Raw genomic sequence first — 18,952 nt, 5'->3', positions numbered from 1 at the left:
GAAAACCAACGTTTTATTCAGCGCAAATAATGCACAGATTTTATCGCGTATTTTTATTTCTCGAATGCAACTCGGTTATTACGCAATTTTGCATGACTGCAACGAACTGGCGAATGCAGTTTTCCGGGGCGAAGGGAACGAGGGTTTTATAAAACGACGACGGGGGGGCTTCGGGCGGCGTTTTACAAATTGGATTTTAATGGAAACGGTCAGCGGCAAAGTGCCCCACTTCAATTAAAACTTGTCGTAATTACATCGCGATCTGCGCGTTTATATATTTTTTTACAGTTCTTCTAGCAAACTCTCCGTAAATATTTTTTTTGCAGCTCTCACTAATTATTTCTCATTTTATTATGAATTCAACGTCGGTTCGAATTCGCCGAGTCTGCCGTATAATTAATTGATACATTAAAAACGGGTTGAGGAGAGCATCTTCTTTGGATGGATGAGAGGTGGATTTGACGATGAAGCCTCCCACACCTTTACCCTCAACCCACCAGATTTCAACCCTCTTCGCGCCGTGAAACTAATGAAAAGGTAATTAGATGCGACGGCAATTTGTGAGTTCGGGAGTTGAACGGGCGTCACACTGTATCATCCCTGATAGTTGAGGTGAAATGGGCCAGGCCGGACCCCAAATCCCGGGCTTCCTCGCAACAAATTCATAGATCCCATCCCCCTGCAGTTTTAGGGGGTGGATGAAAGCGGGTGGATGACGGCGGGGTCCGCTGGTTCGGCGGAGCGTCCGAACCCTAGATCCGCAGGGCTATTGAACTTCCCAACCAATGTTTACTAGCCATAAGTCATGAGATAAATGGGATATCGAAAACATAACATAAAATAAATACAAAAAAAAATAAATAAACTGCCCAGAGTAATTACCACTAAATTCGGACTAAATGAAAATCCATTTAATTACTATGATTTATATTGCGTAATCACATCTTTACTGTATTAATATTTCGTGGAGAACAATTTTATGTCGGCACGTAAATAAAGCAAGGGCTTTAGTTGCTTGACAAAGTCAGAAGCGAGAGTTATAAACGTAAATAAGAATAACAGTGTATTAAAAAGGAAAGACCAATTATGCTTCTTAGGTACTTAGCTTTTTTTCTATTTCTTCTCGTTCGCTCCATCGTTTCTATAACTTACAAGCTGTAGATTGCAGGCCTTTTCATTCGAATAATTGATTTTTCCGTTTTCATTATTCTTTGAATTTGGTCGCAGGCTTCAATTGAGATTACACAATGAACCTTTTAACGGGACGCAGCACTAAAATCACTCTTGTTTTCCAATTCAAGACCAGCGTGCTTATAACGTTCATTAAATAAACATCCTTCGAAATCAAACGTAAAAAACATAAAAAATATGAACATTTCATTATTTATAATATTTTAATTAAACATAATTATAATTTATTAGCCAGAATATACAAAAACATCCAGAAACATCCAAAGTAAAAAAAATAAACTCTAAATATAAATTGATATCCAAAAAATATATACGAGGGGTCTAACAAAAGTTGGTTAAGTTGGCATTAATTCATTTGTTTTTCTAATAAAAAAAAAGTTGTTTTTCAATTTGTTATATCTAACGATATTTCATGTCAAATTTTAAGAAGTTCGCTAAGAATGGATAGGAGGAAATGCAAGATTAGTGATGTAAGCTTGGTAAAAATTCCACCAGCAACACAGCAAACATTTGTTTTGCCATTCTCTACGGATTTCGATGTCAAATGTTCTAGGAATGCCAAATGCATATGGAGTGAATGAATCATCCCTTGTAACTATTTCCAAGTTGTTTCAAAGATTTCAGACCGGACATTTTTCTGTGGAAGACGAACCTCGTGAAGGATGCCCAACATCTTTGAACGATGATACAAATGAAGCTCTGGTGAAGTGAAACATTGACGAAGATCCAAGACTGATACAGGAAATGGTAGTTGATGAACTGGGCTTGAATGCCATGGATTTGTCGCAAATATTAAATCATCACTTTGGCTGCACAAATAAAGGCACGTGTTCGTTTTGCCGAATATTCCTTGGAAATTTTGAAAATAGAGATTCTAGCACTTTTATTAAAATCGTAACAGGTGACGAATCTTAATTCTATAAGTTTGACCTGGAAACTAAGCAGCAGTCCATGGTATACAGCAGCAACAAAAGTGATGTTGTCAATTTACTTTATCTGGGTAAAAGTGATAGCTGCTATCTCACCGGAAACTGGTCAGACGGGAACTTCCTTACCACAAATTTTCAAAAATTTGTTGGAAAACCAGAAAAAGGGAGAACTTTGTCGCTACTTTTTACATCACGATCATGCGCCCACTCACACTACTGAAATAACCAACAACTTTCTTGCGTTCTCTGGCATCAATTAAATTCGCCCAGTATCTTATTCTACCAACCTAGCGCCTTGTGATTTCTGGTTGAAATAAAGAGTTTTCAGTTCCAATGCAGAGATCATTAATTAAAAGTTGAAAAAGTTGTTAGATATAATATAAATCTTCTGAAATAATTTAAAATAATTGAATTGAATACCATTAAATTATAAAAAAAAATTAGAAAGTTTAATTTATATTAATTAATCTGCTCCATTTTAATATAAATCATGAATTAAATTATTTTATTTATTAACAACTCTGTTTGGATATTGTTGACAATTCTATAACATTTTTAAAATTGTAAATATAGATTATAAAATATTTAATATTCATTGAATACATTTTATATATCTAATACTAATATAAGTATATTCAATATACTTATGATAAGTAATAGCATATATTTAATAAATAAATGAAATAAACTAGAATAAAATTGTTTCTGAATTATATATGAGTAAAGATAATATTTTGAACTGGACACAATTCATAGATAATAAAATATTCACTTGATTAAGTAACACTTAATTAATGTCAATCAGCTGAAAATATATCAATACAAACACAAATATGTTGAAGTGCAACATTATGGACACCCTACATAGATTTATTTAAATAAACATATTTAATACAGCATTAGCGCAGCTTCGATCAGTACGGATTCACCATTGTTCGGTTTAAGAATTGCACAACAAACTAAATTTGAATGGAGCAAATAATGAAAATTAAAATATGAAACATAAGATTTCTTTCTTTCTTTATACACTCAAGTTTTTTTGTGCGGTTTATTTTTGCATCTATATTTAGTGCTTCTATAAGTCCGGTTTCAAACAATTCGAAGGAACAGATTATTCACAATATACGAATTATTGCTGTACTAATATAAATAATACAGCTAGGTAATGTCGATTATTTATTTTATAATATAATTGTACTAAATATAAAACCTGTAATTGTAAAACCTGTATCAAATCAACTCATAACACCTATACAATATGGAAAAAGATGAATTTGTCTCAATTTTTTGTTTTAAATAAATACTGATGTACGAATATTCGGAGACAAGATGAAATTGATAATAAGATACACCCAAAAATTATGAGATTTATTTCAGAAATAATAGTAAAACTATTAGATGAACTTCAATTCTAATTCGATTTCTTTTCGTAAATGGTGCGTCTCATGGTCCGGAAAGTATGGTACTTTAGAGTTTATCGCTATAAATTCTTCTAAAACACTTAACAGTTGCAATATTGAAAAATGAACAAAAGTACTTTATCTACAATTGTGTTATAATAAATATAGATAAATGGCCTAATAAAAATTTATATTTAACTGCTAATAATTATATAAAAATTATATAAAAATTTAAAATTAAAAGATTTTGAGATATCAGATTTATTAACTTTTGTAAGTTAAAATAAAAACATTAACATTTAATTCTTCAATAAAAAAATTGTTAAATAAATGTAGTATTCTATTCAGTTTTCAAATCGCAAAATCATAATTAAACTAATCCAGAACAATTAAAAAGTTTCAATTTAATTCAAAGTCCCAATTAAGAAGTTGGGATCTACTAAGCCTGCAGTTAATATAATTAAAATTCGGAAGCGCTTGAAGAGTATGAATTGCATGAGTATAGATTTTTCTCTTTAGTGTGTAGTTGAGATTAATCCATTATAAGCCCGAAATTCGTGTAACTATCGGCAGGTACTTAATTACCGCCAAATGCTTTGGCCCCTATCAAAGGGCAATGAGCGGCTGCGGCGGCAGCGTCGGCTGTTTAGGGTCGGGGGCTTTTGGCAGTGGCAGTATCGGAGGAGGAGACGGCATCAGTATTAGTAAATTGAGTTAAAATATGTTAGTTTGCATTGCAGATGAGGACGTTCCCGAGACGAACGCAAAGACATCACACTAATCAATTCGTAATTCGCAAACAAATCACTACTGATTGAAGTAAATCTCTGCGGTATGCATATATAAACATATTATATACAAATTAGAATGTATGCATATAGCGTGATGAAATGTCGTAGTCGACTTATCGAACATCAAATATTTGAACTTGTTATAGGAATTTGAACATTGTCCTCGCTTTATCGAAATAAATACAAACGACGATATCTAAAGGGAAAGAGAGCTGGAATGGTTAGGCTGGTGTTCTGGAACGTTACATGGTTCTCCTTGATTTGACCAATAAACATGTCTGTCCCATTTCGTATCCACGTTTTGTAATCTTTTGCAAATACAGCATAGCCCTCATTCTATCGATTGTGTGAAAATCCGCAGTTAATAACGAAGCCCTACATGTTTGAATCGCCGAGAAAGGGGTACGGACGCCTATATCATAACCCACCCATTCCCACCACCCCACTTGCAGATTACGCAGACTTAACATAGGTCCTGATGGTCAATGCAAGTTCATTCGCCAAAACCCCATTCGACCACAACCCCGCCTCACTCACTTTCAATTCCACCGAAATCCCGATGGACCTAAACTCCAGTAGGCCACTTTAAAGACCACCCTCCCTTTCACCAACAAAAAAAAAGCAGAAGAATGAGCACTAAACAGTGATGATTTTTCATTTTCTCGAGTGATGATTATTGATTTTGCGCATCATTTATGGCGAGCACTTTAGGCCTCATTGGATTACGCACGTGTAAGGGCGTGAATTGGATCTTTTTGGGAGAGATTTTTTTATTATATGTGTGTTCCTCGCCACGTAAGGAATATCCGCCTTCAAATTATATCATCCCCCTTTGATACGCGCTGCAAAAATCACATTTATATGAAAACACACGCGCTTATAACATCAAACATATCGGATTATCGCTGTTTCTAGATGCGAGATTTGTATATCAAAATTTTATATAAACGATTCCTTAATGTTTTTATAAGTAATTTATTTTTGATTTTGATTCATTTCACTATTTATTTTTGAATCATTATTTATAAAAAAAAACTCAAACCTGCAGTACAATTTTATTTTTAAAGGTGGATTAATTAGAACTAGACGTTATATAAAGAAATATTGGTGTAATTTGAATTACAAAGAAGAAGAAACACCAAATGAAATTTCTACCTTCTCATAGTGAACTCACCGAGGCAGAAAGAGACTTTTCTTTTGGAAAAGCAATATATGAAAATCGGACAATTCTGAGTGATAAGACATAAGCCATTATTTCTAGTACATGCACATTTTAATTCTCAGAAAGTACTAGATCTGGATATATAAAAGTGTTTAAACAAATCCTGTCATTTATATTAAGAATTGATTATAGTTTTGTTAATATAACTTATTTGGTGTTTTTTATTGTTAATTATTACCCATTGAATTTTGATTTATCTATTAAAAAATAATACATAAACATTACTATTTTCTGTTAACGAAATAGAAGTTTATTTTAAAACTTAATATTTTATTTTATTAATTACTCCTTTGTTCATACTATAAACTGTTTAAACGGTTTTTTACTTGAAATATTTACCGTTAATTTTGGAACTAAATATTCGCATTAACCAGTCATCAGCATTGTATGCTCTAATAAAGCATGCAACCTAAATCAATGCTCAAACAAGCTGCTTAATTTTCACAATCTGCTTTACAAAACCGCAAACCCTTTGCAAATCGCAACTAGGGAAAGTGATATTTATATTCACGGATTTGTTTCTACTTTAGATCTAATCTATACAATAAAAAAAACTCGATTTACTAAAATATATAAATTATTATTTCATTATTCATTCATAATTATATCAAAATTTGTTTTAATTATGCTTTTTAAGCAATTATTATATTATTTTTTTATATATATTATTTATAATTGCACACATTTACAAGTAAATGTTTTAATGTATCTGCAGCATTATATATTGTTTAAAAATGTTGGTAATATGTATATCAATAATTATTTGTTTTTTTTTACTTCATTGTACAAAATAATTATTATAAATAAAATAAGAAACAGTTTATACTTCTCTTGCATAAGTATTTCAAATAAAACTTAAATTAAATTGGTTCAACTACTAAATTGTTATGCTTATGATAATTTGTACAATGCTTCTAAAACAAGAAAGACTATAAGATTTTCTTTACGAATAAGAGGGTATATATTTATGTTTAGTAATTGAAACTATGCAAACAGGAAATTATATAAGCCGATTTGCATAATATCTGCCAGTGGCGTCTTCTATCCTGTGTAAACGGGAGACACTTTGGACATCCGCATACTGGAAACTGAAATGCAGTCTAAAATGTTAATGGAAAACGGATATAGTTCCAAAGTACTAATATTGTGCCTGTTATATCCTACACGTTATTCATATAGCTCATATAAATTTAAGGGAAATCAATTTATTTATTACAAACATATTGTAGATAATGTAATACACATATTTAAAATATTCAGTAAGTACTCGGTTTGCTTACATAATACATATCCAAATAACCGTACGCTAAGTGAATGTACACTAATCTGATAGTAAAATCGAATAATATAATAATAATAATTTATTGGCCAAAGTACATTCTATTCATAAATAAATTCTAACATAAACTCATACATTTACTATTTTTGTGTATACTAGAGTCGTGTCGTGTTTCACAAGAACGTACTCAAGATTCATATAAACGTACACTTTGTCGCCGCAACAAATTTCATTTGAGTCCGATCATAATATTATTTTCCTAAAGCAAGTGTAAAAATAAATAACTTGAAAAGAAGTCAAATAGTTCATGCAAGTAAAATTCGGATATTTTGGATCAGATTAAATTCGTTAAGCGAGGTTCACTGTATTTTACTTTGTAAAATATTATTTTGTGATTCTAGATGACTGATGTACTTATTCGTTGCAAATAACATGCCACAATATCGTTTTAGTAAGTATGGAATTAATATTTTCTTGCATGCTATGTAGGTTGAGTTTACATTGAACGATAGAATCGAACGTTATTGTCTGCATTAAAGTCATAATTACGCTATACAGTATAAACGGAATGGTTCCTAATGCACTTCGCATTAGATCTGATTGGATATAAGTTTATAAATGATTTCGGTACTTTATCTAAACTATTATATAAATAAACTTCTATGCAAGTTTATGTCATACATTTATGTCATTACATTTGTGTAGAATTTCGAGGACTAATGCGGATATATTTACTAAGTTTGATTGGTTCTAATTAGGACCAAATGATTAAGACCGAAATATTTCTACCATAAATTATATATTCTACCAGATCATTAGATTTCTTTTATAATATTGATAATCATTGTAGATATATTGGTTATTTGGTCAATAGCCCTTTACAGCAGTTATTATTTTTTAATTATTATTATTGTGACAATCATATATAAATAAATAAAAATTAATTCATATTTATAAATAATAACATTGAAAAAAATAAACAAAGGTCGATAAAAATAGATTGATTTCTTAATATAATTAAAATGACTAAAGAAGAATCGTGTTTTATTTTAGAACAGAAAATGCAAATAATTCTGGGTAAATGAAAATGAAAGTCATATTTTCAGAAACTCAACACGGAAAACACTAATGCGGAGCCAAAAAATATTTTAAGAAAACGCAAAACATAAACACAAATATGAATATACTTCTATTAATAATCTTATATATATTGAAATAATAAAAACTTCTAACCAATGTGTTTATTATTTATAATTAACCGTGGTCGCGCCAGTCTCAGTGTATACTTATTTTATAAGCTAAACAATAAAATTGTCTCTGCAAATCTACCGTTAAGTGAATCAAGATAAATATTCTACAAATAAATAAACAAAAATTACTTATTACATTTTAAAATGATTTAGAAAATGTTTCACAAATAAAAGCGATTTCATATTAACCGTGCTTCAACGTTCCCGAATACCAAGGATAATCGGCGTTTTACTGTACTCAAAAATTATTTAAAATTTTTCATATATTCCACAAATATGCTTACAAATATTAATGAATAAATCATGTTTTTGTTTGTTTGTATTTATTTATTAATTGTATTGATGTTGTAAAAAATGCAATGCATTAAAAATAATACAATAATATTAATAAATCAAATAAAATAAAAGCTATTATTTAAATATTAAAGACATATTTATTAACATTAACTTTTTCTGTATTCATATAACATATTATTAATTATTATTAGACCTAATTTAGACTAAAGTTTATTTAAAGTAGATATGTACTTAGTCGTTATAATAAAGTAATAAGGGTTAATATAAACAATGTTACTGTTATTAAACTAATATTTGTATACTTTAGATGTTATTTAGAATGTCAAACGAAAAACAAAGAAAAAACTTCCACTTTTTCTTATACACTTAAAACGCAGGTTTAATCAGGATCGTCACATCGTCGTCCTTCAGTCTGTTAAATAAGATGTTTGATTTTCAGTCCAGAAGATTCGAGCCCGACACAAAAGTGCAATTAAAACGGGATCGCTGTGAGCAGCCTTCGTCGCCTTCTAGCTGACGACAGCTTCGAACTTTAAAGTGCTCCTATTATTCGCAACTTTCCCGCTACTTACTATTCGATGAATATATTTAATCCACCCTTACCATCCATCCCACATTCCTAACAAAATTTCAAAAAGAAAAAAATATACGAAAACGACAAATTCGCACAATTTTCCATTCATTCGAAAATTCGGAACTTTTGATCAGTGAATATTATAGTCAAAATAAATTAATATCTCAACGCGATTCTTGTAAATGCAAATTAGTAATCGAATGCAGTGATAAATATATGTTTATAATAGCTATTTAAAACATACTTATGAATCATGCGGTTTTATTTCATAATATTTTTGTCTCTAATTATACATATTATTTTATGGTTGTTGAATTAAATGACTAATACTCTCTGCATTCTAAAATAAGTGTCCGATCTAGGAATTTTATTTGTTTTAAAATAAGAGTACAATTTCATAAAAAAAATATGCAAAGTGATATATAAAGTGTATTTTCACAACTAAACTATAATATCAAACGGAAAACATTTTTTTGAGTAACTTTTATCAAATTAACTATAAACGCTCAAGTTCCTGACGTGCTAACACTGTTACCTGAAAACGCAGTTTACTCATGCGAGGAAGCTTGTAATCGTTGCCTCCTTTTTGAATTTCATACATTCCTGCAATATAATGAAAACACTGTCTATTTTTTCCGCGGTTATTTCGCCCATGCTTTATACACGGCAATTAATTCATCAATACTGGACGAGGACTCTTTGTTTTGCAAAGATTGAATCAGGGTTATTTGGTGGTTGACAAGTTATTCGTATGATCTTCCCATGTTCAGTACCAGCGCGAACAACTTCCTCATCATCAACATTAGCATTATCTTGTTGGATTTTGATTGGCATGGTTCTACTACCAATAGGTATTTTTTCTTTTAACGTGGGAATGCATTTCTCTGTAATTGTTCAAATATAGACTTTTTGGGTTTTTGCAATGACAGTAAAAAAGAAACTAACAAATGTTACAAAATATTACCTGTTCACTACAAAAACTATTTTGACAACATCAGGCAACCGCTTTTTCCATGCTACATATAATTTCATTTTTTCAATAATCCATTAAATAAACTTAAATCGGACATTTATTTTGCAACGGAGAGAGTATATTTATTTATAATTAACTTCTATCAAGCAAACATGACGTGGACAAACTAATTGCATAAAATTCATGTAATTAATAAAAAATAATTATATTTTAATATAAATAAATTAGGTTTGACGTGCTGTTAATCATCGAATATTTCATCAATAATAATTAATTTGTAATATAATTTATTATGATAATTAATCCAGGAAATAACTTTGAAATAATTGTAACTATGTACATATAATTATTTTATTTTTGTTTACTTTTTTTGTATGTTGTATGAACATATTAAAACTTATTTATATCATTATAATAAAAGAAATCGTTAATTAATGGTCAGGTCATTAGAATTATTTATGTAAAAGTTTAATTTAAAAAAATATTTTAATGTTACCTTCGGACCATAAGACGCACTCAAAATTTTCTTGCCTTAGCAGTTTTAATTGTTGTGAACCATTTTCTCTGTTGGTGGTGCATCAAAATATGTTTTTGGTGTATCTCTGTTTCCATATTGTTTTGCATAATTGATCACATTTAATGTATACCTCACAATATATATCTTTTTCGTTTTACGCTTATATTTTCTAATTTTAGAATAAGAATATTACAGGCTAGGTCTAATACTAGCTATTGACGAATATAGACAAAGAGTGTAGGTAAATGGGTGATTCCCCCGGTTGACTTGAGATAACTTGCGTCAAATATAGAGACGATTTATTGAAAAAAAAAATATTTTAAATATTTTGGCCCATAAGATGCACCCAAAATATCAATCCATTTTTCTATGTAAAAAGGTCCATTTTATAGTCCGAAAAATACGGTATATAAATAAAATTGTTAAAAATAGTGAGAAACCTATTATTATATTATAAATAATTAACCACAAATCGATTCAAACGTATCTAATAATTTATTATATTGCCACTTCCTTAAATATTAATAATATTAAACAATTGGAGCTTATTATTATTAGGTTATAAAATCACAAAGTAATTCACTTAAAAATTCAGTGAATTAAATGTAAGAAATAATTAATGTTAAAAATATATATTTTTTTATCAGTTTAATGGAAATATATAGTGCTCTTTATAATGATGATTTGCTTGAGTAACAAATTTAAACTCGGACCATTCAAACCATACGCATGGATGAATACTAAAACTACTAGTGACAGGTGAAGATTAAATGAATTAAAATATGATATACACTCCATCTATTTATTTAATCTATATTAAACTTATTATTACACGTACCGTTTTATTTATATATGTTTTTTTAACACTTACTCTTTTTCTGCGGAATTAATATTGTTAATAATATGTGGAGCATTCTTCGGCCATAAAGATTTAATGCGCGTTTAATGTGTTTTGGATGTCTGTCGGGGCATAAGTAGTAGCTCGGGTTCTTTTGATGTGAAAAGTTGATACGGCGTGCATAAATAATTAAAAAGTTCCACCGGTTTTAATTCCATCTGAATTTAAGCGCCGGCTTTAAAGCTAGAGAGCAACAAAAAAAAAACGCAACTCGTTTGGAGATAGAAGTGTACTGAATAGCATTCAAACTTTTTTTCTCTCCTCTCGTAAATTTCATTCAGCCGACACAAAATAATTAATCTGAGCGTTTACTTTACTAATTGATCCTGTTTTAAGATTGAGCGCAATAAATCCATTCATCATTTCGATTTTCCCTCCATCTCAGTTCGCTTCAGTTTGATTTTCTTTTTTTGCAGTCTCGCATCATATTATATCATCCTTCTTTGCATTCAGGTAACATTTATTTAGGAGATTAAAGGATTGCAGCCGTCCTGCGGTAATCATTCACCCGTTGGATATATCTATTAATTAATCAGGACCCGAAATTGCATTGAAGGGCTTCCTTTCAAACTCGCTTCCATACAAAAAGTTTGATCCGCACTTGCGATTTAAATTTCATTTCCAAATTGACAGTTAATTAATTGAAAACAAATGACATGAAAACTATTAAAACGAAAGCAGCGAATAATGACAAAAGAGATACAAAAATAATATTTATAAGTCAAAATTTTATCTTTCTAACAAATTTACATACAATTAATGTATAAAAAACTGTATTTCTAATATTTTCATTTCTTTCATTTTCTAATGAAATTTTGTTATAATTTACTTCCAAAATTGATTGAACAACTAATTTATTGTAAATAATATATAAATATTTTAAATTAAATATTTCTTTCAACTAATACTATTTATTTATAACTTAAAATTTTAAATGTAAAATAGTAATTGTAGAGCAGAAAGACCTATGGTCAATAGTCCTTTATAACAGATCAATTTGTTATTTATTTTCTTGTTATATTATGTTATTTTGTTTGAGTACGTACTTTGTTACAATAAATGTTATTATTATTATTAGTATTTCTATACTTATTATATTAAAAATAATATGAATTTTTAATTTTTTCTTATAATTATGGACATATTGCCACCTTTTTCAGTGCTTATCGACCAATGAGTCACTCTTGTGATTAATCAAATTATACTCCAATTGAAGTTGGATAATTTCTAGAGAAACATACCTTAAAACTAAGTACATTCTTGACTAGTGCAGATATTCATAATTAAATTTTATTCCTACATCAACTTCTAAATTAGAACAAGATTCGTAATGGAATTACATTACTTCTAGGAACTTAAAAATATCACATAAATCTATCTTGCAATGACTATAAATAACATATAACATATATTATTTAAAAAAAATTAATTAACACAGTTTCATATTCGTTCGTGAAATTTACAAAAAAAAAATGAAAAACTTACCAACAAAGAGTCAATTTCAAATAATAGAGATTCGATTTCCTGGAAATGATCACTTATCGAAATAATACAAAACGAAATCCAAAAACCATTTTGGTAAAATCGTTATCACGTTTAATTCACGTAATGCGAACGTCAAAAGCAGACATTTTCCGACACACATGATTGATGCTCACTTGATACTTTATTTTTCTTTCGAATTTTGCTCCGATACAAATGCACAACAGTTTGTATTGATTTGTTGTTTCCATTTCATTTTGGAACTGCGTTAATTTTTATATCGTTCTCATTAAATTATAATATTCCCGTAATTCAACACAAATCTATTAATATTGATAACAATATTGCCAATTATATAAATAATAATCATTTATTGTACATATGAAGATACATATATAAAATGGGACATTGACCGCAGTATTTCCGCCAAATCAATATATAATTACAGTAAAAAACGTGATTTTTATTGTGCGTTGCTGTTTGTATCATTTTTGTTGTTGTAATAATGTGCAATATTTATTTTGTTTACTTTTTGTGAAAGTAATTACTTTTACAGTGATTTTTATCGACCCGAAATTGTTTTACAATTTAACTAAAAAGGAGCAAAACATTGCAAATACGTCTTAAGTTTGTTATTTCACTTAATATTTTTGGCATATCAAAAAAATAATTAGATATTATTTAAAAAATGATATGCACTTAATAAGAAATTTACATAATAAAAAAAGACTATCTTAGATGCAAATTCTATACATTACAATGTCATCTTTATTGAACATATCTACTGTGTCAAGTGCAAAACACAGAGATATGTTGGATATTATCAGGCGTTTTTTGTAGATGGGTTTTTGTTAATAAAAAATTGCTGTTTATTTCAATTTTTTAATAAAAATATTATTTCTGTTTTCATAATAAATACGCTTGAATTTGTGTACATATTTATTTTATCATTTTGTATTCAATATAAAATTATATAATTGTTCAATTATTTATTATTTTATTATACTGTAGCTTCTCTCACTTTGCAAATAAAGGATTAATTAATTATAAATATTGTACTTTTTTCCAGACGAATATTTCACTAACACAAAAATATTATAGTGATCAAAGTTATGATTTAATCTAGAATACTAAATATCTACATCATTCCAGTTTTGTTTTTGCAAATTTATTTTGTAATAATATTTAGAAATGCTCAAACTATAAGCAATTGCTTGGCTTCAGGTTTCAGGCACGGTTGTTTCGTCTAGGTATGGGAATGCCCTGAGAAAGTATTCGTTCTTTGTTTCGTTCTTCCGTTTTATTGCCGGGAATCATATTTTACGGCGTCCGTAACTGAGAACATTTTTTTTTTGGTTGTTAAGGCCGTAAACCAGAGATGCAATTGCTCGTTACGTCCGACGCGGTCTCCAACATAACAATATTCATTGTACTGACAAACGGCAAAACATAGATCCTTATACTTGGGGTGACGAGAGCTGCTGTATATTCTGAAGAATCGTTTTCATTTGCGTAAAGTTATAAAAGTTCATACTTAGTAACTGTTACCATGACAGCAGTTACGGTAATCTCCGAAAGTTTAGAATTGTCTATTTGAACAACTTCCAAGATGCTCAAAATATGATGGGCCATAACACAGAAATAACCGTTTTAAATGTCAAATTATGGTTTAATGATCGTTCGCAAAATGAAACTGAAAACAAAATTGTATTAGCGCGCCAATTATAAAATAATCTTTATTTATTTGCAAATCTGTTTTTTTCTCATCAGCAATAAAAATTAAACACCATGACAACAATTAGATTTTGTTACTTCGTCAATTTTGATTATCATCTCCTTGGTAACAATATTTTATTTATACCAATACTTTAATAAAATTATTTTTAGTAGTTTTTTTTTACTACATTGTTGAGACACATTTCTCTTGCAAAATGAGGTCTCCTCTACTAAATTTGTCTTTTGTTTACTCCAAGTTGATAAAGGGTTCTATTTGTCTGCAACACACATTTCTTAACTATCATCAACTACTCGATAGACACTGAAAGGAATTGTATAATTGGTGTGAAATTCTGTTATTTATAAACGGGAATACATGTTTTTGTTATTTTCTATAAAATATATATATTGTTATAAATTTTCTAAAGCAAGCAAATTTTTATAGAGGACATCGCCCTCTTTCTGCCAAAAGTATTTTATTTTTCATTTCAATATATATTTCTTCATTATAAACAATATATATAAAAAATAATTCATACAGGTAAATCGTGCTTTATAATTTTGATCTTTACCTAGTTTCAATTCTGTTGAACTTAAAATAAATCTTTTCTATTGTCAACTAATTTAATCTAAATATAATGAAATTCTTAATACCCATATGAGGAAAATAAATGTATGTACGGGCGGAAATAATGTTCTGTTTTTTAATTGAATAATATTATTGTATTTATTGCAACAATTAGATAAGTATATGTAATTTATTATAGACAAAAAGTGTTAAATAAAAGTATATTGACAGCAAAGGAAGTTATGTATAATTTTTTACTAGAGACAGATACAAATGAATTGAATCCTACAAGCGTGATGTAATAATATATTATTAATGTTGCCTAAATTTATTTCATATTTATAGCATCTTAAGTATTCATTAATATTCATTAAATTGAATGATTTTGGATATTTGATTTTATCTTAAAAATATGATTTCAATTGTAATAAAAAACCAATATCAAGTTGATATTGGATTTCATATTTATAGAAGTATGTTTAAAAACATCATGGTTAAAAAGGAAATTGATATTGGATTTTATTACAAAATATATATGTCAATAACATCACATACCATCTAATTTGATGAATGCTTAGATTAAATGCTTTTTTTCAGATGATTAGGACTGCAGTGTGGTTTAAATGGGGGGAGTTCATTCGATTTGCACAAAAAAGGGGGAATGGACCGAAGTGCGTGCATTTAATGGTTGAAAACTCTTCCTGTTCGCCCATTTTTTTTATGCAGGGATGTTCGCAACGACTAAACAAACATTGCCAGGCATATATTTACGAAGGAGGAAATTAAAATGTCATTAGGGGATGTGCGATGCGTTGGAGGACCAATTCAATAATACTAAATCGTCCGTGTATATAGGTCCATTCAGTAACAATAATAAATTAGTGTATTATTGTATTGACCAAGAGCGTTCAGTAACAACCAGATCCTGTTTTAATTACAAACGCACATCAGATTATCCATGTCACTGCTGGTGATAGACGGAGGGGTGAGGGGATTCTCATTAGCATTTGGAGAGTTCATCCATTTAAAGGGTATGTTTGCATGGTAATTGGATCGAATTAAATGTAAGCAAACTCACCAGCTTTGCACGGGTCCAAATCTATGTCGTTGGACGTCTTCTTCGGAAAGGTAATGGAGACGAGATCTTCGATTGTGTATTTGGCAGTGTTTTGTTGTTCCGCTGAATGAGCAGCGGCGGCGGCGATGAAGAACAGGAGAAGAATTGGTAGACCTTTGCGCGCCAACATCCTGATCCTCGAAGGACGAAACGAAACCGGAGAGATGAGAAGAAACAAAAAAACAACAACTAATAACCGCGGCACACTTTCTTCCGCTGCGCGCTTCCCAGATGATCAGATCACAGCATCATCATCATCGTCCATTCATTCACAGTGAACTGGCAGCCTGCATGTCAAGCTCGTCACGTTTGCACCAGAGACATTGTTATTACTTCTTTGTATATTATCTGAGTCTATTGCTGATACATTTGTTCAAAGATCACTTGGGCCGTTGTTGTTGCTGGTCGCATTGCGCGCCTCCTCGCATCCTCCCTGCGAAACCACGCAAGTTAATGTTCTTCCAGCATGGAAAACAAGTGGAAGTGGAAGAAGACGTTCAACATTTTTACAATTAATCTTATCGCAACTTGACCCTATTCAAAAAGGAATTATCGCGCTCGCAAACTATTTATCTCTCTTAATACACACACATATTTGCTTTTCTTTCTTATCATTTTTTTTTTTAATTCTTCTTTTCTATTGGAAACAATTCGGAAAGTTTATCGCTTCGGAGCGAGAATGTGCAGATACTCACGGTCGACGTGTTCTGTCCTCTGCGACGGCCGCCGACGAAGATGATCCAAATGTTGGGGGTGGACCGCGTGCGTTCGTTGTGGTGGCGCGACTGGGGCGGCGCAAGCAGACGACGGCTTCGGCGTTTCGAACACAACTGAACTGAACTTACCGACGCCGAGCGTTGGTCCTCGCGCTCGTCTCCTCCGTCTCGCTCTTGCACATGCCGCCTCCGTACCTGCAACTCTTCTTCTCCCCAGGACCCCCCAGACATTACAGTTGTATCCAATCCCCCTCCCCCTAGAAGGACTATATAAGCCCTACCTGAACTACATAAAATAGTATATAACACCTCCCTAACTATTAACCAATGGAACATCTTACTATTATTTCCCACTTTGCATTCACATTCAAAAAACCCTTTTTTCATATTTCCCTGGATTTAACTTCAACTTGCATTTCAGCGATTACCTCAACCTATTAGTAATACTCCACTATTTGAAGATTTTAAAGCGGAAGAATTGATATGCTTCCTCTTTCAAATAAACTCTATATTTATCCACCAGTGATAAATAACAAAACAGTAATTAGTAAATGATTTTACACATACCCAGAAAAATGATATTTAAAAAAAAACAAATTCTTTTTTTTTTAATCTAACAAAAGTAAAAGAAATATTATAATTATAAAATAAAAATAATGCATTTTTCTCTATGGTCAATTTGTATCAGTTGACTTTTTTTAAATTATATATATTTATTTTGTTCTTTTTATTTTTGTACATGTTTTTTGTACAACTGATGCAATAAACATTATTATTATTATTATTATTAATGCATTTACAAATAGATAATTCATATGCATCATTTTTTTTCAGCGATATAAATAATAAGTAAAACAGATAAGAAAATTCAAGTCTAAAGTCATACATAAATAATTTTGTTTTTTAAATTATCACTCAATAAACAATATTATTTTATAATATTACATTTTATAATGCACAATAAGCGTTCACTTAATAATAATACGTACTTTACTATTTACGACCCGCTGATCCAATTAATGTACAATGTAATTCAATACGTTGTCAGATCTGATTTAAGAACTATAATTAAAAATGATATTTGGTTCCAGGAGACAGATTTTCTTCCTGTCGGTTTATAGTATATGCACCTACATTTCCGTATTGTAGTCTGAAAATTTAAAGATTAGAATTTTCATACCTGGGTCCGACTACAAAGTGTTAGTTAATAGGAACGTCAAATACGTTCGTGCAAACGAAGAGACATGCATATAGCAAAAAAATTGTAAATGTATACATTTATTAATTTAGCCATTCCATTAAATTACATTGTACGTTAACGGAACACTAACTGAATATGTGTAATTCCCTAATGTAGTCCAAAAGTTTAAAGATTTTTCAACATGTGATACCTGGCTCCTACTGCAAAATTTAATACGTATAAACCAAACAAATCATAAATTCACGTGTACAAAGTGTACCTTATGATTATTGAGTATATTGGAGCAAACGAAAAATACACATAAATACCTAATAAAACGTAAATGTACCACAATTTGGATATGTACGTTAATCAAACATTGATAATTCCATTCCATTTTCTTGTAATTCCCTATTGTAGTCTGAAACTCATTAATTTATTAATTTCATCAAATATATCATAAATTCATACATTTATTAATTTCACGATTACAAAGTATACGTTCATATGAATGTTGAGTACATTAGAGCAAACTCAAAAACATATAAATATCGTAAATATACCACAATTTGGATATGAAAGATGTATGTTAATCAAACATTGATAATACTTTAATTGCTTGTAATTCCCTGCTATAGTCTGAAAGTTTAAAAATTGGTTTTGGAATTCTCAGTATATAATACCAGGGTCCGACTACAAAGTATAGGTTTATATGAACGTCGAGTTTGTGTAAACCAGAGGTTCCCAAACTTTTTTGTGTTGTAGAGCCCTTGCCATGTTTTTCGGTTTTGGGTAGACCCCCTACTTACCTGATATTGATTTTTTTGTAAATTTCTAACTGTAGTGAAGTTT

General features: G+C 30.0%; 1 protein-coding gene across 1 annotated transcript in view; it reads right to left on the bottom strand.

Annotated features, from left to right (window-relative positions):
- The window catches only part of LOC108561029 (tolloid-like protein 1), a 36,925-nt gene extending 19,871 nt beyond the window's left edge, over nucleotides 1-17,054 (bottom strand). Inside the window, exons 1-2 of the mRNA XM_017918792.1 lie at nucleotides 16,900-17,054; nucleotides 16,166-16,637 (exon numbers count right to left, since the gene is read on the bottom strand). Coding sequence (XP_017774281.1) covers nucleotides 16,166-16,334 — 169 coding nt within the window. The 5' untranslated portion in view covers nucleotides 16,335-16,637; nucleotides 16,900-17,054. The remainder of the gene's footprint in view (nucleotides 1-16,165; nucleotides 16,638-16,899) is intronic.
- Between the last annotated feature and the right edge of the window lie 1,898 nt (nucleotides 17,055-18,952).

This window comes from Nicrophorus vespilloides, unplaced genomic scaffold (assembly GCF_001412225.1).
Source record: "Nicrophorus vespilloides isolate i.1.1-1 unplaced genomic scaffold, Nicve_v1.0, whole genome shotgun sequence".
Lineage (NCBI taxonomy): Eukaryota > Metazoa > Arthropoda > Insecta > Coleoptera > Silphidae > Nicrophorus > Nicrophorus vespilloides.
This window is presented reverse-complemented; position numbering and strand designations above follow the sequence as displayed.